A 22,198-nucleotide genomic window follows, 5' to 3' on the forward strand; every position below is an offset into this window, starting at 1 on the left:
ACTCCTGCATGTGGGAAGCACACCGTTTTCCTCCTCAACACATGGACAGTTGACTTTGCAGGCCAGAATGCATCTCACAATGAATGTGAACTGCAGAACCGAGGGGGTGTTCATTCCCTCCCTCAGCAGATGCTAAATTCTGTAGTGTTCACGGCCAACTGAGGGAGTGGGGAGAAAGGCGTCCGTCCACCTACTAGCTGCTCCTCTGTGTGACACAGCAAACAGCCTTACGCTTCTAAGTTCTAAGGCTATGGAGGATGAGAAAATTGAATTATCTATGTCATAGTAACTGGAGGCCTCTCTCTATGGAATTTCTGAAATTGCTCAATAATATTTTAAAATTGTAGCTGTTAGTGTAAGTATTTGAAACTCATGCAAGCAAGTACAAGATGAGAGAAAACACATTTTGAGAAGAAACAAGTTAGTTTCTGCCTTGATAGACTGCCAAAGAATGACATTTTAAAACCGTCATTTGACTCACTTATACATGTCAGGAAGATATCCTGAAATATCCTAAAATATCCTTGATATTTCAAAGAAAATATCAAGAAACTGATCACCTGTGGTAAAATCTGGACTAATATTCTTAACAAGATAGGTAAGAAAAAAATTACACCATTAACAACCAACATAAATATATGTTTACTGGAATGTGAAGAGCTTGTTCTCTATGATTTTAGCTAAGCCAGAATAATATTTATTTCATACCTGCTTTGTGCAGTCTCTTGAAATGTTCCTTTCTGTGTACATTTGAACCAGCCATTTAGGTATTTAGGTCTCTAAATCTCTCTAAAATCAAGTTTCTGCATCTGGAAAGTGAAAGCTGCACTGTGAGCCCTAATAGGAAGTTCTGGGAATGGGACTGTGTCCCCCTAAAATCCATGTTGAAGTCCTGACCTCCAGTGTGACTGCATTGGAGGTAGGGCCTGTAGGAGGTAACTAAGGTCAGATGAGGTCATTCAGGCGGGCCCTATCTGATAGGGTTGGAACAGGAAAAGACAGCAGATACAGCGCTCTCTCTTTTCTTTTTCTTTTTTTTTCTCTCTCTCTTGCTCTTTCTCTCCCCACCCCCACCTCGCTGTCTCTACCATGTGAGGACACACTATAAGGCCTTTGCCTGCAGGCCAGGAAGCCGGCCCTTTGCCAGTAACCAAACCCACAGCACCTTGGTGTTGGACTTCCACCTCCCAGAACGGTGAGAAGGGAGTCCCTGCTGCCTAAGCCAGCCCACCTGTGGTTCCTTATTACGGTGGAGCCCAGGCTGCCCCGACAGGAGTCAAGGAAGATCACTGTGGAAAGCACCTTATAGACCATCAGGTTTAACAAAAATACCAAGGTGGTTAGTTTCATCCATGAAAAATTGTTATTTTTAAAACCACCTCATTCAAACACCAAGGACTTCAGCGTGTCAAAGTTGAGAGAAAAGGCTCAGCCAATTTGTGCTTTCACACTTTTATAAATGAACATTATATAATTATGAAGGCTCTAACATTTTAACATCAGCATATCTAGGAACTTTAATTTTCAAACCAAGATTTATAAAACTTACTGGATGATAAAAAGTAAACAGGAAACCTTCTGCAGCTTCTAACTGGAACTTTTCACACAGCAGCCTGGCTGAAGTTATCCTGCCTCCTGCGTCCTAATTATTTTATGATCCCAGAGTCAATCCGGAGCTGATCACTTTAATTTAAGGTTCTGGGTAGCATTTCCGTAGTGCTCTGTTAGCTGATATCTAGACAAACTAATGTCATCAAAAGGCATTTCTAATGCAACCAAAACAGTCCACTGCCTCAATCTTCTCCCAATACATATCCCTTAAAGTCAAGGACCCACAAGCAGGTGCAGATCGTGAGCTGCCCCGAGGCTCATTATGAATCTAATTTATGGCCTGACTCCCCTGTTCCATGCATTCCCCCATAATCACGGCCTCCTCACTTACCATACTCAGGGGCTCCAGGGACTCACCAAAGGAACAAATTCAGAATACAATCGAACGTATCATAAAACTTCTACAGAACTGAGGTTGCAATCTAAGGTAATTGTTCAATAAATTACTTTCAAAGTCAACCCTGCTTTTCTTTTCACAAACATATCAGATAAAATCTCTCATAAAATATTATTCTGCATTTTATCATTTAATCCCAAACTATGTTATGACATTTAATTAATATTCACATCTTGGTAGCAGCATCATTATATTAACAATAGAACATAGCTATCTCCACGTTATCTTCTGACCACATATTTTAAGAAGGAGCTATTTTCTATGACATAGATAACTTATCAATTATACATTTCTCATCAACAAAAAAGTGGTTTAGGGGTATATGAGATCAGATTTCTTATTCTGGTCTTCTAAAACATTCTTCTTCAAGTTATTACTGAATTACATGTATGAATGGGCCTCACAATTCTACTTCAGATATTTAAACTGTGGACTTAACACTAAATTTAAATTTGTTATGGCTGCAAACTCATGTTCAGATTTTAATACTGCAATTTCCAGAAAGATTTCAATCTGTTCTACAGGTAAAACACTGCTCCTGTGCCATGGCCACCAGCCAGGGCCCTGCCCCCAGGTTTGTTCAGCCCAAAACCTTTCTTGTGGTGAGAACAGGATGACCTGGGGTGTTAATCCCCCTACTGCCTCCCCAGGTCCTCGTGGATCCCCCTCCCTTCCCTGGAGGTCTTACTCCTCACACAGGCCTGGCCTCACTCTTGTAAGAAGAGAATGGAGATGTGGGAAAGTCTAGGGACCTAGAAAATAAGGGTTTTTTTTTTCTCTCTCTAATTGAAGGGCTTGAAAGTTAAATTTTAAAAATTAGAAATTTATAGAAAAACAATTCTGAAGTATTCTATTTCATACCCACACATGAAAGATACTTTCAAAAATACTCATAGAGTTTTATTTCAGAAAACAATGTGCTAACAGACTTCGCCCTGGGGCTACCTGAGGGGGCTGTTGAGTTAGGAGGCATTGTTTCTTCCACAGAGTTGGACATTCCCTTTGCTTTAGCAAACACTCTATAAGACATTTTTCAGAATGGGGTGTTGAATCTCTCTCCACTTTTTAAAAGTAATTCACTCAAAATTTCCTAAATAGGCTGAGGGAGCCTGGATTTGCCATCTGAAGTAAGTAAACTATTTCTCAGTGTCTGGATGCAATGATTTCAAACTAAGAAGAGTTACTTGAAAACTCTTGTGCATATTTGCTTAATTTGGATGTTAAATCCTTATTAGAAGGATTTCAATATCCTGGGATTAGAGTTTTGAAAAGCGTACGATAACTCCTAAATTTTAAAAATTCAATGATTCCATAGTATTCCACCTTCTTGAGGAGTTGGACCTGGCTTCTCACACCCAAAGCCCTGAGTATGAGTTTCTTCAGGTCTAAGCACAGGCCAGGAATGACAAAGGCTGTCCTTGGCGGGCATCATGGGGGAGCGGCCCCATAGCCCCGACCTGATTCGGGGACAGTGCACTGGGGTCTCTGGGAGCTGCAGTCAGGAAGCAGGCCCCCGGCCGCCATTATCTTATGATGTTTCCATCCTGGCATCGGAGTCTCTGGTCCATCTGGAGCCTCTGCCTCAATCCCTGATGGGGTACAGGAGGAACCTGAAGATGCTCTTCTCCTCTGAATTAGCTTCCAGGGCTTTTCCACCCTAAGCTCTCTTCCCCCAGCCCCTGTACTGATGGGCCTGGCCCTCCAGGGGAGCTGTCCCAAGTGGTCCAGGGACCTGGGGCTGGCAGCTTTCCTGGTCAGCCTGGCCTGCACTATCAGGGCAGGTGATGAGAAGCAGGGGTGTCTGTCCATGTCAGCTGCCTCTCACCCGCCAGCTCCACACCTGGCAGCACTGCTCCTGCCAGTCAGCTGGGCACCCACCAAGATTAGTAACGGATGCGAATGGGCCTGTCATCGCCCTTCAACTTCGCTCTTCACAACCGTATCACAGAGCAGACATGAGCAGGGCAAGAGACGGGCCCCAGCCCCAGAACATCAGGCGACCATCAGGTGGTGGTCAGGTGGTTGTTACACTTTCTCTCTAAAATGATCATTGGGCACAGCCAGTACCAGGAAAAGGCAGTCTCCCGGTAGACAGAAAACACCCGAGGCTGGAGATAAGCAGCTTCCCCATAAGATCTCAGGAGCTAGGCAAGTGGCCTCAAGCATGCGCACCTCAAGACAAAAGGGTGGTATTTAACCGGTCTATGACTTTCCTCTGGGTGGACTCAACTGGTGAGGGAAAAACGCCTCAAGTGAACATGTGCACAGCCCCAGGAAACACACGGTGCGTGCAGCCCCTCCCAAATGCTGGCCGGCCCTGCACATGCAGAAAGCCCGCCCACCCGCCCTGAAGGAAGAATCAGGGAAGGGGGGCTGCAAACCTTGGAACCATGTCAATGGAGAAAACCCCAAGTCAAGGGCTGGATGGGGCTCTTGATCTCTCAAGTCACCCACCGGCCCTCTTACAAGTGTCCTTCACTTCCTTTCATTCCTGCTTTAAAACTTTTTAATAAACTTTCACTCCTGCTCTAAAACTGGCCTCACTCTCTCCCTCTGACTTAAACCTCTTTCTGCCCCTCAACCCAATTCTTTCCTCTAAGGAAGCAAGAATCAAGTTTGCTGCAGACCCTTGTGGATTCACAGCTGGTAACAAGAACTCACCACATATGAGCCCCAAATTAACTTCTAGAGAATGTACACATCATTGCAAAGTTAGGCTTATTAAAATAAATATGTTGGTAATATTGAAAATATAAATTTTTCTTGTGGGGACTTACATCCAACTAAGAATGTGCAGAAAACTTATCATCAACTTTGGACAGTTCATATAACAACTCAGTCCTTAAAAGAATGGACTAAGTAGATATACATGGAGCAGGTTTTATCTTCACGCATTGTAGATCCATTTAAAAAGCGTAACGTTTGCAAAATGAGCACCTAATGGCATTCCATTTATCTACAATTGAAAAACACACAAAAAATACGTTGTCTGTGGGAAAATGCGTATGAAGGATTTAAAGATGTAAATAGAACAGTCGGTAGGAGCATCAGTACCGAAAGGCCGGTGAGGAGGCAGTCAGGCTCCAGATGTGAAGGCACACTTCACTCTTTAATAACGTAGACAGAGCCAAAGCAATCTAGTGCTATGTTGGCATATAATAAATATTAATAATAATTTCACAGGGTTCTGTTTGCTCACTTCAATTTTTTTTAGGGTTGAAAAATTATATACTTAAAAAAATAAAAATGTTTGGCAGATTATGCAACTGTCTTTGCTGTTAGATTTTAGTTATTGAAAGTTCTATTTGAGTGACGCGCTATTTGATTTCTTTATAAAGTGTGCTGTTGTGTGCACACACCCTCGTACACAAACATATGTAAACTATTATTATTATTATTATTATTATTTTGAGACGGAGTTTCGCTCTGTCACCCAGGCTGGAGTGCAATGGCACAATCTCGGCTCACTGCAAGCTCTACCTCTTGGGTTCAAGTGATTCTCCTGCTTCAGCCTTCTGAGTAGCTGGGATTACAGGGACCTGCCATCACACCCAACTAATTTTTGTATTTTTAGTAGAGACGGGGTTTCACCATGTTGGTCAGGCTGGTCTCAAACTCCTGACCTTGTGATCCTCCCGCCTCGGCCTCCCAAAGTGTAAACTATTAACTAAACCTTGGTGTAAACTTTTATAATGAATACGGCCAAACTGTTCATTATTTTAAGGTTTTCATATTCTTTAAACCAGAACTTTCCTTATTAAAGTGAACTCTATTCTGGGTACCATTAAATAACATTTTAATGAGCTAACTCAATAGTGTTGAAAACTAAGGCGAAGGTGAATTTTGTAAGAGTCGGCCGCTATCCAAGTGATGATAGATAAATTCTAGATGTTTTGCTGACGACTGCATTTTGTTAATTGTTTCGGAAGCCTTTTCAACAAGACTGTCCACTTTTCTCCTGAAGGTATGAATTTCAAAGCCCTGGTTCATCCTTGCAGCCTTCAGCCCCGTACCTGTGAAATTTCACAAATCACTTGCTTCCAAATTTACCTGCACTTTTCCCAGCACTTTGTGTCTTACAGTTTGTTTATGTTCCAGTCATACTGCCTCGCCATGCCATCCTCCGCTGTGGAGACAAATTTTTGGAAATAAATTCATCCAAGAAAAAGGCCAGTGGCCATTTTAAACACAAGAGAAATCAATTTCAAATAAGAATGGATGCCTTGCAGAAGTGTAGTTAGTGCTTTTTGTAAGAAGGATATCCTCCCATTTAAAGCCAGCCAGGCAATCAGCAAGACATCTGGTACACCCTGGGACAGAACATAACGGAGGAAGAATTCATATTACAGTTTGACTATGGACACACTCTCATGAGCTTATATGATTCTTCCACCGGTGGGTGAGTCACTGACAAATGAAAGCTCCGAATGCAGTTGTTTTGCTTTCTGTTTTCTAGTTTCTAGGAACGGTAGCCAATTCTTCTTATGCAGCATTCCATTTGTAAACATGCATGTTTGCCCTACACTGATGAGCTCTGTGGAGCACAGGCCGAGGTGTCCATCAGACCTTCCCCTAATGGACTAACGAGAGCTCACATACCCTGAGCAGGACCAGGGGTGCCAGGGGGAGTGGGACCCCACCAAGGGACACAGGTGAGGTGACACACAGGCATCAGAGCTGACTCAGTGCACGAAGAAGCACACAGAAACTGGGTTTCAGAAGCTGCAAAGAAACAGATTTTGTGTTGGGATTCGAGAAAAATGGAAGAGTTAACAAACTAATAAATGTTTGTCAATAAAGTTATCAACAGAAAAATACATAATGCTGATAAAGTGTCCAATTAGCTTAAAAGGGTTGCTACTAAATTACTTGTATTTTGGCTGAATTCTAAAATATTGTAAGGGAAATTGGTCATTTGTCTAAATTTAAGGACATAAAATAATAAAGATTAAGGTTAGAATTTAAAAAAAGTAAAGCAGAAGTGATGTCTACTCCTGATTTTGGACCCAAAGAATAAGAAGCAACTTGGGTGTGAAATACAGATATAAATTTAGATAAAGTAGTCATGAAATATTGACTTTATGACAAACAAGTGTAGAATTTTGTATATTGTGTATAGAATTTATCATAAACTCCTACATGTTTGCAAGTGTCATGATCCATTCAACAATCTGAGACTTTAACTTCTTCAATTCAAATTCAAATCACAGATCTTTGGTTTCCTTCACATTGGTTGTTAAAGAAGCAATACACCTACATTTTAAAAATGATTTTCACAAGCTCAGTGGACCACTGTAATTGCCTGCCTTTTGAAGGCTCAAAGGCTTGAGACTGACTCGATTAGTACATTACTACATGTTATTTAATGGTCTTAATTTGCATATTCTAAAATACATCTTTTTATTTACTTATGCACTCAATCATTCAAAAATGGCTTTAGTCTCATTTGCACAATTGTAAAGATACATATAGGAAACAGAAGAAAACACCGTGGTCTTTGATGTTAAGCTACATATAGTCTAACAGAGTGGCAAGGTCAATATCATATACTGCAGCATCATCAGAGTGCAGGCAGTGGCCTAACCTGCATTTACCTGGGAACAATAAGAGGTTAGGTCAGGGCCAGCGCACGATGTACTTTGAATTCTGATAGTTAAGTCTACAGATTTACATTACCCTGACAAAGCCTTCCTATAGGACAGACAGAACAGCAATGCTACATGAACTCTTCCGGGAAGAGGAAAGAGAGGAAAGCCCTCCAAACTCTTCATGAGGCCAGCACAGCCATGACCACAAGAGCAGGTGCGCATCACCAGAAGGAAGTGCCGCTGTCTTTTTATTTACCCCTCCTGCTATCTGTTGGCCATCTACACCTGAGGGCTGCTATCTGCCAGCACTTACGTAACCTTGTCAGCCCTGCCTCCTTGACCTCCGTCTCCTGCCACCCTCCTTCTGCTCCTTAGCGCCCCGGATTCCTCAAATGTCAGCAACCCCAGGCCACTCTCCAGGCCCATTTCCCTGCATGTTTCCCAGCTGTTTGTGCTCCATTCTGTGTCATTTCTTCAGCTCTGTTTATACTTCATGCTTCTCATTGGTACCTAACACGTTATTTAAATGGTTAATGGAGGTTCATTTCAGGTACTGATTTTAATTTCTAGATATTATCTTGGTGTGTTTTCACATCTGCTGGATCACTTTTTATGGCCCCTTGTTCCTTTTTCATATTTATATATCCTATTTTATGTTTTGAAACATAATAAATCCAAGTACTTTATATTGTGAATCAGATCATTTTTAACCGGAATTGTCAGTGAGTCCGTTTCTGCATTAACAAATAATTTTAGGATCTCCACAGGGTCCTGTGACCTTACACTTGGCAATGGCCTGAGGCCTTCATTAGAGTAGATTGTGCTGGAGAGAATGTGCATTTTGCTTCTACTTTGTATCTGGGGAACCTCCGAATCTGAAACATTAAACTTCATTCTCTGCTGGAGGTTTCTATGCCATAAATCTCAGCACCAAACCCCCATGAGGGCAGATGTGGGGTTGGGATCCTTCGGGATTTGTGTCTTTGTCTCTCTTCCAGGTGAGTGTTCTGACTGCGCTTTTTCTAAGGGACAGATTGTTTTTCAAGTTCACTCACGGAAGATGTGACTTTTTGGACTTTCTGCTTCTATGCAGGAGAGAGAGAGACAGAGAGAGCGAGAGAGCGAGCCCGTGTCCACCTCTCTGGCTCAGCCCCTGGGCTGTCCCCTGATGCACAGGTGAAATCACCTAACACCAGTTTCTGTGATTGAAGCCCTCTCTAAACTCACACTATTTTAATAGTCACCCAACACTGCTTGTGTTGGTGCTGCTTGCGGTTGTTTCTCGTGTGGTCTTCACCAATTTATCAGAGAGCATCCCTTAGATTATAAATTAGCAGAGCTGTGCCCATTGCTGTCTTAACTCTGTGGGTAACTTTGTAATATTAGACGCATACCTTCTTCTTCCTGAATCTTAATTTCCTAAATAGTAAAATGAAGATGTGAAATTTTCTAAAATACTTTCCAACTGCAAATCTACCATGACCTAACATAACAAGTATAATATACAGCATCTTACCACATTAATTCAAAGTACCAACATGGACTTATAAATTAAAAGAACATCTAATGCACAATGACAATTATTTAAAAAAAGCAATCTAAATGGAAATTCTGAAAGGTAAGAGGAAGCCAGCTCTCCCCTCCTGAAAGACCACACTGTCTCTGGGAGACAGAATCCTGAGATCCTTGAACAACCACACTTCATGTCACTATAAAGGAATAGGAAGTAAAATAATACATCAATTCAGATTCTGCACTGCAGGACACATGGGCAGAATTTAGAGACCTGTTGGCTTTGTTAAAGGTAAAGCTACTTTTGCTCTTTTTTGTTTTATGGTCATCTATCATTAACGGATAATGTGGTTCTATTTTCAGCAGGTTCAAGAAAACAAAACACACATCTGTCCATTAATGTTGTCTTCTCCAATGTGCAGGTGAGAATACAAATGTAACCAGAGGTTTGGAGTCAACAGTTCACCTAAAATTGTATGCATAAGTCTATATGTATGAGGATAGGCCCATTTTTCTTAAGGAGTCTCTCATTTTCACCAATAACCTAACTTTTGGTAGATAACGTGATGCTACAGACTTTTAAAATGTAATTTATTTTTTTCTAGCCAATACAGCATAAAAACATTTACTGTTCTTACTTTGACATTTTCTATAGTTAAAAATCTCTATTAAGCAGGGCAAGTTTAAAATGATTACAAAACCTTCCTTGATTTTTTCTTTGCTCAAGCCCACTCTTATTAGGTATTTAGAACAAGTGGAGGAAAAAAATAATGGTTAGTGATTAGACGACATAAAAGCAGACATGAGATTTATCTACATTTCAGGGAAAAAAAGCCTCAGGGTTGTGGGAATCTTGTATGAGCCCATGAAGACTGACAGTGGCCTCTGGAATGCAGAGGCCGTGGTTGGAAGGTCTGTGTCTCCTCCAAAGCTCACGTGGAAACTTACTACCCAGGGCACTGGTGCCGGGGTGTGGGCTGTGGGAGGTGACTGAACCATGGGGGCTGTGACTACCCAGGGCAGTGGTGCCAGAGTGTGGGCTGTGGGAGGTGACTGATCCATGAGGGCTGTGAGCTCACGAATGGGGTCAGGTGCCCTCGCACAAAAGCTTGGCGGAGAGCTCTCACCCCTTCCTCCTCCTGCCACGCAAGGACACAGTGATCGTCCTCTCTGGAGGATGCAGCATTCAAGGAGCTGTCTGGAAAGAGGGCAGACCCTCACCAGACCACCCAGCCTGAGGGCACCTTGATCCTGTGCTCTGAGCCTCCAGAACTGTGAGCAATGCATTTCTGTTCTTTGTAAATTACCCAGCTTAGGGATTTTGTTACAGCAACGCAAACAGACCAAAACAGGTGCAGTCCTGGAGCCAGAACGAAGAGGGCATGTGGTGGGATGTGGTGCTGGGGCTGGGGTTCCAGGGAAGAGCAACCGAAAGGGGGACCCTGCCCCCATCCCACAGCCTTCGTCTCCTTGAGCCACAGGGGACATGTCGGGGAGCAGGAGGGCAGACCGGGTGCCAGCCACAGAAGGAGGGGCTCCAAACTGAAGGTGTGAGCCAGGATGCTCACAGGAGCCACTTGTACACAATACACATCTACACCAGAACGGTTTACGGTGGGATCTTTGTGGACCTTCTTGGGAAACCCATCATAAATAACATCTGCACCTCTTTCAGAAACTCTGATCACAGGATTGCGAGTAAGGGGGCAAACGCCCCTTTCATTTTATTTCCAAGGTAAAGGCAGGAGGACTCAGAAAACCAAATAAACACAGGGTCTCCTAAGCCTGTGCCTCCAGAAAGGGCCAGCCTAGAACGTAGGAATGGAAATGGTTTTTGGAATAATTTCAAAAACACACTGAAAACATTCCACATCTCACATGGTGGCATTTGGGGCTATTTCTTTTCCTTTTTTTTTTTTTTTTTGAGTTGGAGTCTCGCTCTATTGCCCAGGCTGGAGCGCAGTGGTGCGATCTCGGCTCACTGAAACCTCCACCTCCCGGGTTCAAGGGATTATCCTGCCTCAGACTTCCGAGTAGCTGGGATTACAGGCACATGCCAGGATTGGGGCTATTTTTTACATAAAGCTTTACATGGAAAATGTATTGGCAAATAAGAAAGTCAGGGAGAGAGTAAATAATACAACCTTAAAAATTGTATTTTATTTTGTGACACAGTCAAAGCCAGTAGTTGGGGATATTTAAATAACGAGTAGCAGCTTTTGCTCAGCAATCATTCTTGAACCACACTTTTCAAAGACCGTTCATGGGGCTCATCCGAAACACTCTGAGACTTCCCTGAAGTGGCAGCACTTACATTCCTGCTCTGGTGGCTTCTGCCCACACAGACAACATCTTGTTTCTGAATTGTCAGCACCTCTTTCGTCAGCTTCAGCCGGATGTCATAGGCATTTTCGGACTCTTCATCATACAACAGAGCAATAGCGGTTTTTGTCTGTAGGGACAAAGTGGAAACACAAAAAAATGGTGTGAGGGCAGGAGCCAGGGGTGGGGATAGGTGACGGATGCCTCCTGCTCAAGACAATCCTAAAATGCACGTGTAGTGCTCACGTGTGCACAGGAGATCTGTGCTCGACTGATAAGGATTTGATTCATTTATGCAAAAAAAATAATAAAATGTTGAATAATTGTTCCTGAGCAGTTTTTGTAGCATTTATATACGGCATGTTTTTAAAAGAAAATTAGCCACGCATTTTTTTAACTTGTAAAGTTTTATAGTATTTTAATAATTTTTCCCACTTCCAAAAAATATATATATTTTTAGTTTAACTAAAGTTATTTGAATAAAAATGATAGTTTTTAAGATTCATAAAATATCTGTATGAAGGTTTGCTGGCCTGGAGTAGGAAAGGAACACATTGGAAATAACCACAGCCGAGGAGGAAGCGGCCCTCTCAGAAGGGAGCAGGCGGGCGTGGCCCAAGCTCCTGCAGGGGCTGCTGCTGTGTCTTGGGAGCTGGGGAACGGGCCAGGCCTGTTGTTCCTGGACAGCAAGCAACACAATGTGGAACTGCTAGGAAGTATTGATCAGAAGGGAAGTTTAATTAGTCAAAGAAGATAAATCTATCAGCTTTGTCAGCAGATGAAGGAAGCACAGTTCAGAAAGACACCTTTGGATCATTAGAAACGCCGCCTCCTCCTCAGGGAGAGTCAGGGAAAGCCACCCTGGGGGCTCCAGAGCAGGCCGCTGGTCAGGCACAGGGCTTGGGCATCCCACAGGACAGCAGTTATGCCCGGCCGCATGCCCAGTGCCTTGTCAGGACCCAGCCTCTGGAGTGCACGAGCGGGGGCGGGAGCCAGGGCACTTGGTCCTCATGCCACGTGGCGGGGGAGGGGGAGGGGGACGGGCACAGCTGGAGGCCAGTGGCCCAGCGAGGAGGGCTGAGACCCCACCATCCTCTCTGCCTAGAGCCCCATTGCTAATCAACCTTCACATTCAGAGCCATACATGAGGGCAGAGCCTGGCCCACGGACAGGGAGGTCCTCACGTGTGAAGGATGAGGCTGTGGCCACATAGGACCCTGCAGCTCCACAACTCAGCTGCTGTGAGAACCAAACAGGGGGTCCAAGGAGCCCCAGCGCCTGCATCTGCCCCAGAGATCTGGAGTTCATCAGGTAAGATCCAGGCTGAGCAAAAGGATTTAAAAAACCAGCTCATCAAATAGCAAAAGGATTTGAAAAACCAGCTCATCAAATAGCAAAAAGATTTAAAAAACCAGCTTATTAAATGCCTCCATTAAGTAGTACCGTGCAGTAGGAAGGGCTTGTTGGGCTTGTTTCGACAGTGGAGGCCTCCTCAGCACTCATGGGAACCACAGACCCTCGCCGAGGGGAGCTGTCAACCAAGCCAGAATCTGCTCCTCCCAACATCCTTAGCTGATCACCATGCACAGGAGAGTTTCGGGAGGGTTCCGAGTGGTTTCCTCTTGCTTTCAATCACTCAACACAGCACAAAAAAGAGTGTGTGCCCCACTGCATTGCATCTGTTAATTTAACAACCACACATGCAGGACTGTGCTCACACACACTGTCACACGTGACCATCTGGCTGGCAGCCCAGGGACCGGCCACTGAAATCCACACCTCACCCAGCATAAGTAAAACTGTACCCAATGGGAACTCTAATGGTTTCTTCCCATCCCTGTGGGCGCTGTGTGCTCCCACCCACTTCGCTGACCCCGGGGGGCTGTACACGGGTGAGACTGCCAGACCGGGTGGGTGCTGGAACTGGGAGTGCTGCCGCGGCTCTGGGAGCTCACAGGATGTCTGTGGATCCACCAGCTCTCTGTAAGGGGCAGTGCCTGTGGAGGCACCAAGGGCAGCCGGGAAGGAGGCCCTGGCTGTGTCCTGGGTGCATGGGGTGTGGCTGGACCCAGGCCCCCTGGCCCTCTGCAGCTTGACCGCTGGCCTTGCCTGACCGAGGGCTGAGCTCACTGGAGAGATGAAGAAATGTAGATGTGTCCCTAAGGGCAGGAAGACCCTCCTCAGTATTTTCCCCATGAGTCTGTGTAACGTGTAACTCTTATAAGTGAACATGCGATTGGGAAAATAAAATTCTAGCTAACCAGCGTGAAACAGGATGAAATGTAAGTGCCTGCAGCTCCCTGCCTCACTTTGATGTGCATTCTCACCACACCTGTGAGGATATCTCACCATTGCCTCCCGCATTTACTCTCACACAAGGGCGCTGATGACAGGTGGGCATCCCCCACTCCGCTGCACACAGAGGGAAGCAGAGCCAGCTCCGCCACAGGGCAGCAAGCACTGAGCCCCTGGCCCAAGTGTGTGGGCTTGACAATGGGAGGAGCTGAGCGATGGGGCTTCCTCAGGATGCCGTGGCCCGTGGAAGCCAGAAAGTGGTCCTGTTTGCCATAAAGGAGAAGGGCCCTGAGGCTTGGGAGAGGCCCCAGGTCCCAGTCTCTCTCCATGCTTCTCCTGGGGCCATGGTTCTCATGCTCCCTGCCAGTTACTATGACTGACAGCTCTCAGGCTCTGAGAAAAGGAAGGGCCACCAGGGTTCTTGGTAATTATTCCTGCAGAATGGAGCTCAGAAGCATTTCCTTGATTGTTGACCTAGGCCACCCCAAAACACAAACACCTGCTGCTTTTATAGCATCCAGACCTTTCTCATGCCACCACCCAGGAAGCAGCCGTGCCTCTTCCACCTTCCAACCTCCCCTCCCACATCCTAGAAACCACCTGCACACACACCTGCATGCAACACACCTGGCCCACATGCATGCCTCCACACGTGCACACAAAAACTCATGCACACACATACAGGGATGCATGCACACACCAGACACAAACACAGGCACACAGACACACACACACATGCAACACACATGGCCCACATACATGCCTCCACACATGCACAAAAACTCATGCACACACATACAGGGATGCATGCACACACCAGACACAAACACAGGCACACAGACACACACACACATATGCAACACACATGGCCCACATGCATGCCTCCACACATGCACACAAAAACTCATGCACACACATACAGGGATGCATGCACACACCAGACACAAACACAGGCACACAGACACACACAAATGCATACACACACATACACATAGGCACATACACACCACAGAAGAGCAAGTGTATCAATATGCTGAGGTCAGGACAGGAATAAAAAGTTTTAGCTGATACAGACCAAGCCTGGAATTGTAAAGTTGGAACCCAAAACTCAAAGTCAAATTCCTATAAAAATAAGTCACAGGCAGTGTCTGGAAGGACGCGCTCACTCTGAGTGCATACAGAGGCCGTATCAGCCTGCTAAACAGGCTTTCTCCATGATGACCTAGGAATGTCCCTGGCAATGGGAGCTCTGGCTAGCCTGATTTCTCCAGATCCCCCAGTGACCGATGCATCTGAGCACATTCTTGCTGCAGACTTTCACTAAGCCATTGCTTCTCCCACAGCCACACCATTGCCCAGGACAGGTCCCCCTCGCCACCGCCATGGGGGACCCGTGGGGCTCTTGCGGAGGACCTCAGGGGCGGCACTAATAAGGAGCAGGACCTGGAACAGGGTGCAGAGACCCCGAGTGGCAGATGCGTGGTGAGCAGCGGCCACAGTGAGCAGTGGGCCACTCCCAGAGAAGCTCAGGCAGTACAGCCGCCTTCGGAGGAAGGGCTTGCTCTGCTCTCATTATTCAGGACAAGAACAGTTTTTAGTCCACCTCAGAAAGATGCAATACTGATCAATGTCATATCTGGATGGAAAGTCCACACTCACGTAGGATATTAACTTCCAACTAATTCATCACGCTGACTGCTCACCATTGCTACTGGTTAATTGTCCCGGTGAGGACATTGCCTGCAACCCAGGGATCTAGGAATGGAAAACACTGAACTTGATGTCCACAGAGAACAGTTTTCATGACCGAGGACACAGGAAGGGTGTGCCGAGCTTTAACAAATAAACCATAATATTTTAAATATATGAAATTTTAAATGCTAGCTAAGGAAAGCAAATAAGATTCAACAAAGACCTCTAATGAATCATCTGTTGCTTTATTACGCCGTGCGAACCAGATGATGCTATCTGAAATAAACCTAACTTCTGCTCAAAATGTTAAAAAACTAAAGTCAGGAACACAACCAAATTAGAGGTAATTAGGCATTCCAAATCAAAGTTGCAATTTATGCTAATCACTTTCTTCTATAATAACGCACGTTATGTCAAATTGGCCTTAGTTTGCCAAAGAAAATTATTTGCCGTAATATGTGGTAATATGCCCTCCAGACACTGCTTTCTGTGCCCGTTCCTGTGCCCTGGAGACATCACCTGTAGCCCTCCAGGAAAACCTCTGTGGACAGCCTGGGCACGGAGGTGCTGAGATAAGAGCAGGTCACTCACCAGGAGGAATAAAGGCAGGGAGAGGGGACGCGGGTTTCGCCAGGTCCTGCCTTCTCCAAGGCCCACATTTCCCACTGCGTAAGCAATTCTGGGTATTTAATGAGCTAATTGAATACATTTCCTTGGCACATTTCTTGGAAATAAAATAGTTATTCCAACTCAACTTCTTCAAAAGTAAATTTCAAGTCTTTCCCATTCAAAACAAATAAAAATATTTAAAAACAAAAGCAAAATCCCTTCTCATCCAACGATCCCCATCCCAGCAGGTGGCAATGGCATCACCCTGGTGTCTCCGTTGAAGCTCCTCAGCTCCTGTGACCTTCCTCCGTCCTGATCCTCAGTGTCCAGCTCACCAGCAAATCCCCTGAAATGTCTCCCCCTCTGCCTAGGGTCACGGGGTTCAGTTGCCTTCAAAGCTGCTTTACTGGCCTCATAAAAGACCTCCCTCTTTCCAGCCTTGTCCCAGTTCAGTGTATTCTTAAAGTCACAGCTGGGTGGCCCTGTTAAAATATGGTTCAGGTAATGCCATTTCTCTGAACAAAATCTCCCCAGAGTTTGCCATTTCTCAAAGGACAAGCCAGTGTCCGGCGATGGCCCGCAAGGCCAGCACCTGCAGTCTCTCCCTGTCCCCCGTCCAGCTGTCCTGCAGCCCCTCCATGCCTGCCTGGGGTCCGTCCACCTGCCCTGCCCAGCTGTCCTGCAGCCCCTCCATGCCTGCCTGGGGTCCGTCCACCTGCCCTGCCCAGCTGTCCTGCAGCCCCGCCATGCCTGCCTGGGGTCTGTCCACCTGCCCTGCCCAGCTGTCCTGCAATCCTGCCATATCTGCCTGGGGTCCATCCACCTGCCCCGCCCACTCCTCTCCCTGGCATCCTCATCTCCTGGGGTCTGGGCTGAGAGTCCCCTCCTGGCAGCTTCCCTAACCGACCAGTTAAAATTGGAACTCCGCCATCCCCACTGCTCTTCATACCTCTTCCCAGCTTTATCTTTCTCCCTGGAACTTCTCAGAACCCATGTGCCGCTTGACAACACAGCGTGAGTTCCATGATGGAAGAGTCCTCTCTACCTTCCCCACTTCAGGGGGACCAGTTCCTACAGCCCAGCCTGGCATATCCTAGGGGCACCAGACAGTTCTCAAACAGAATGCCACAGGAAGCCTACTTTCACCCTTGTAACTTTATCCATGCAATTCCAATAAAAACCCAGTACAGACAACTTTGAAATGTAGCCTTACAGTTCTAACAATATGCTTAATGAAATAAGACAGCTGCAGAGAAGAGGACCTGCTACACAGAGACATGAAAACATAAAATCAACTGCAATGTCACAGCAGCTGCAAAACAGTGAGGGCCGTGAACCCGCGTCAGCACCAGGAGGTCTCGGGTACATGTGGGGTGTATGACATCCCTGGAGAAAAAAAAAAGTTCCTACAAGAAAGATCTTAAGACTACTGCTTAATGTAGTAATGCTTTGATAACTGTAAGCATGGGTCTCATATGCCTCATTTCACAAAGTAAGTTCCAGAGAGATCAACAGTCATAGGGATGAAGAAAAACAAAATAAAAACCTGTGAAGGAAATGTCAGTGTGTGTGTGTGTTTGTGTGCGGGGATGTGTGTAAGCATATTGGTGACTCAAAAGCCAGAAGTTCTTGAGTAAAGGATTCATTATACAGAAATAAAAAACCTTTCTATAACAAAAATACCATATTCAAAAATAAATGCATGCCGCAGACCCTGGGTTCATAGAGCCTCACATGAGGAAACATGAGCTTCCTGTTAAAATTGAGCAAGGAATATAAAAGTAATTCCCCAAAGGAGGAATAAAAGAAAATGAATTATAAATGTGAAAATACATGCAACCTCACTAGCAACCAAAAAATCATAGTCACTACAACATTAAGATTTTTAAACTACCAGGCAGGTAAATGTTTACAATGAATAGCAACACCGCACATCAGCAAAGACGTGCGGACATGGACGTCCATATGGTGTTGGCAGGTGTATGTGAATGCACACAATGTTCCCAGAAAACGCTCAGAAACAGATGTGAACGTTGACTACGCCTAGGTTTTAATGTGGCAGTTTTACTTCCAAGAATTCATCCTAAACATACAATCAGACTTGGCACTGAGAGTGGTGGGCAAGGTGTCCATTTCACACCTTTCACATTTAAAGTCATTATGATTTACAGGTGATACTGAGAAGCTGCTAAAAATATTTAGTTCAGCATCTGTTGATAAGGAGTCCAAAAATAACAAGCATGTGTGAAAAGCAGAAGAGTATGATAGTAACTAATATATTAAGAATTATGTACGTACATACATGTAAATATAGCATGTACATACATACATGTAAATATAGCATGGAGAAGACTTAGAAGAATAGGGTTTCAAAACATTAATAATTTATGCAAATGTTTACAATTTTAAAATTATGAAAATGCATCATTTATTATTATTTAAATCTATGAAGGTCAACTTTTTTATTAAGTCCTGATTTGTGTTGCTAAAGTTGATTTACCTTCATAAAATTTAAGGTAAGTTTCTTAATAATTTAGAAAAATCATAAATACTAAATTTAGCTATTTTACTGCTTTTTAATTTATTTATGCAGCTGAGTGCATCTCTGCTGAGATCATTCACGTATGTCTTCGTTGAAGCGTAGCACACTGATGCTTTCTAGCAGATTCAAACAGAGAAGGCTATTCTAAAACAGAACATACTTGACATAAAGTATCACACAGCATAACACTCACCAAATAATTATTGCTATTCTATAGATTCAAAGTGTGATAAAAATGTATGCAAGTTGTTATAAAGCATTGCCCCTTGTTTATCCAGAAGTAAGTATATTTCCTTCCCTGAATTGTTGACACTGAGAGAATTAGTGAATGCATAGCAGGTGCTGAAAGAAGCGTAAAGAGCCAGGAAGAGGCACAGGGAGGAGAAACTAACCACATAAGATACTGGGCCATACAGGGTGGAAGGAAGGAACAGACTTCCAATTTAGCCCAGTTTTTAGAAGTTAACAGCTGACGGAGCTGTAAGAAGTGCTTGGTTATCAAGAATTCTAAACAAGACTGAGCCTTTTGACTTGGTCAGCTGGGTCTACCAAAGATTAAAGATTGTGTGGATATACGTCTGTATACTGGCGGTATAACTGGCATTGAAGATTTTTGCGTGACCAGTGACTTTAGTCATATGTAGAACATGAGCCCCTGGAGGAGGTGGAGTGAGCCACAGACGCGTCCGACGACGTCTGCCACATGCTGCCTAAACAAAGGCGTGCAGTCGGCCCGCTGCTCTGAGCCTCTGCTTCCTGATCTGTAAAAGCGGATAATTGCAACTTTACTCAGACACGCGAATGGGTAAATGAGACAGTATTTGTGAAAGTTCCTAACAGAGAACCTGTCACAGAACAGCAGTGGTCCAATATAATTCAGTCATTTTTCTGGCAGGTTATCTTTATGGATATTTTCATGTTAGTAAAAAAAAGAAACCATTTTTTGGCACAAGAAAGAAAAATAAACTCTCTTAATCCAGCAGCATATCAAACAAACAGAAAGAATCAAGACATCAACGAGTAATCTATCAGCAAATGTCATTTGAGTGAGGAAAATCCACACTCCTAGTTTTAGATACAAACCAAAACAATTCAGATAAGAAGAAAAACGAACGCCAATCAGTCAGCGTCCCACTAAGATCTACACGGAAACAATGACAGCTGCCCCAAGGTTAAATGAAAGCAGAAACCTGAACATTCATTTTCTTTCAGTGAACAATGACAAACATTTTCCATTGGAAAAGTGGATAATATTCTGCCCATCAAAGTTAAGAGTTTGAAGTTTAGAGACATAAAATGAAGTCCCCATAAAAGCAGGGTCTTTGGCTGAGACTTGCTGGTGGTCACAGCTCAGCCCTGCAACGTGTGATGGCCGCGAAGGACGTAGGAGCTGCCACTCAGGTCGTCCCCACTCACTTTGCATCCCAAGAGGCCAACAGTGCCTAGGACAGGCTGGGGACTCAGTGAGCACTTCTCCACTTAAAAACATGCCCACATGCGTCTGTTTAATTATACTCCAACCCTCATCTGATCCATTTTTCTTAGTTATGTGACTTTGGCTAAGTTATTACTCTTTTATGTGCAATTATTCTTGGCACCTATAATGATGAGAATATTGGATCTCTATGGTCCATTCTGTATAGTCATATATGATTCCATGATTATTTTATGGATTTTTTACTTAAAATGATAAAATCTGATTCTTGGACCAACATCGCAATGAAATAATATAAAAATTAAATTAGATTACACACATAAAACTGATTCAAAAACTTCACAGTGCCATATGAATCAAATGGATACATTCCTAAATATTACTGTTTCTCTTAGGATATTATTACTTAACATAGACTTGTTTAAAAAATAACTTGAGCCTATTATAGTCATTACATTTTTAGGTTCTGCTAATTCAACATTTGATAATTTCCCTTGAGTTGCTTTACAATTTAATACTTTGTTTACTCCTAGGCCAACATTTCCAGAGAAAGTTATAAGGTGTATAAATTGTAGGAGGTATGTCTAATGTCAGATACAGAGTAAGCTTTGAATCTTAGGGGTGAATGAATTAAATTCATCAGGTAAAATGCAACAAATTACAAAATAGTCTTATCTTTTCATTTTTATAGAATTGAAATGCTGATTACTTAACAATACCTTTATCAAATTTCTCAAAACTTAGGAAAATTCTCCCTCAATGTAAAGACCACTGTTTATTCTGTTTTAATTAAGATTTTATAAATATTCCTGAAAACTGCGCACTCAACCACATCACTTCCTTCCTTCCAGTTTCCCAGGAGTGTGCTCCCTTTAGCAGGCTTACCTTAGTAGATTTAGATCAAAAAGAATGTCAAGGGAGAAACGCATCATCTCAGCTAAGGAGGTCACAGTGATTCACAGCCTGAAAAGGGCTACTTGGCGGTGTTCCTACTCCTGAGCAGGGCATGTCTGAGCATTCCCCCGGGCAGACGAGGGTCACACATGCACAGAGGGGCTACATTGCAGCTGCTGGGAGGCAGCAAGGCCGGAGACCAGAGTCCTCCCCGTGTCTTCACCCTGGTCCTTTCCACCTGGCTATGCTCAAACACCAGCCGCTTACTGAGCCTGGGAACCTATCTGGGCGGTTTCCTTTTGAACCCACGTATCAACATTGGGAGTCCATCCAACATCTTTATCTTGTCAAAATTAAGGTTCACCAGTCTCATATGAGCTAAAGAAAAATATGTTTCATAAACACCATTAAAAATTTTCTCAGGAAAAATATCTTTTTAAAATTCCCTCTTTCTACAAAATAGGCATATTAAATACTGAGACATGCTTTTAACATATAACCATTTAACTTTTTGTTAATGAAAAGAACGCAAAGTTTTCATCATGCAACCTCACCCTAACCAAAAAATCAATTACATAAATTTATAATTTCAACAGCCAAAAACATTTAAGGGAAAAAGGTCTTAATGTTCAATAATAGGGAACATTGGATATAATTTTATTACATCTACTTAAATGACTACTTTCCTATGTAAAGTATATGAAAGAAGAACAAGCAACCTCAAAGATATCACAGGTTTGGTTCTAGACCACCCTAATCAAGTGGATATTGTGATAATGCAAGTCACACAATTTTTTGGTTTCCCAGTGCATATAAAAGTTATGTTTACAGTATACTGTAGTCTATTAAGTGTGGAATAGCATTATGTATAAAACAATGCACACCTTAATTAAAAAAATACTTTATTGCCAAAAATGTTAACAATCATCTGAGCCTTGGCTGAGTTGTAATCATTTTGCTAGTGGAGAACCTTGCCTCGATGTTGTTGTAGGTTGATGGATCAGGATGGTGGCTGCTGAAGGTTGAAATGGCTGTGGTAATTTCTTAAAATAAGACAACACTGAAGTGTGCCACATAGATTAACTCTTCCTTTCATGAAAGATTTCTCTGTAGCATTTGATGCTGTTTGGTAGAATTTTACACACAGTACAACTTTTTTCAAAATCGAGGTCAAGCCTCTTAAACCCTGCCACTGTATCATCAACTAAGCTCACGGAATATTCTAGATCCTTTGTTGTCATTTCAGCAATATTCACAGCATCTTCACTAGGAGTGGATTCCACCTCAAGAAACTATTTTCT

General features: G+C 43.6%; 1 protein-coding gene across 3 annotated transcripts in view; it reads right to left on the reverse strand.

Annotated features, from left to right (window-relative positions):
• The window catches only part of SNTG2 (syntrophin gamma 2), a 417,829-nt gene that overhangs the window by 275,196 nt on the left and 120,435 nt on the right, over nucleotides 1-22,198 (reverse strand). For all 3 annotated transcript variants that reach the window (XM_024242487.2, XM_063713807.1, XM_054548457.2), the window contains exon 2: nucleotides 11,423-11,560. In XM_024242487.2, the coding sequence (XP_024098255.2) occupies nucleotides 11,423-11,560 (138 nt within the window). The remainder of the gene's footprint in view (nucleotides 1-11,422; nucleotides 11,561-22,198) is intronic.

The sequence above is a fragment of the Pongo abelii genome, chromosome 12, assembly GCF_028885655.2.
Source record: "Pongo abelii isolate AG06213 chromosome 12, NHGRI_mPonAbe1-v2.0_pri, whole genome shotgun sequence".
Classification (NCBI taxonomy): Eukaryota; Metazoa; Chordata; class Mammalia; order Primates; family Hominidae; genus Pongo; species Pongo abelii.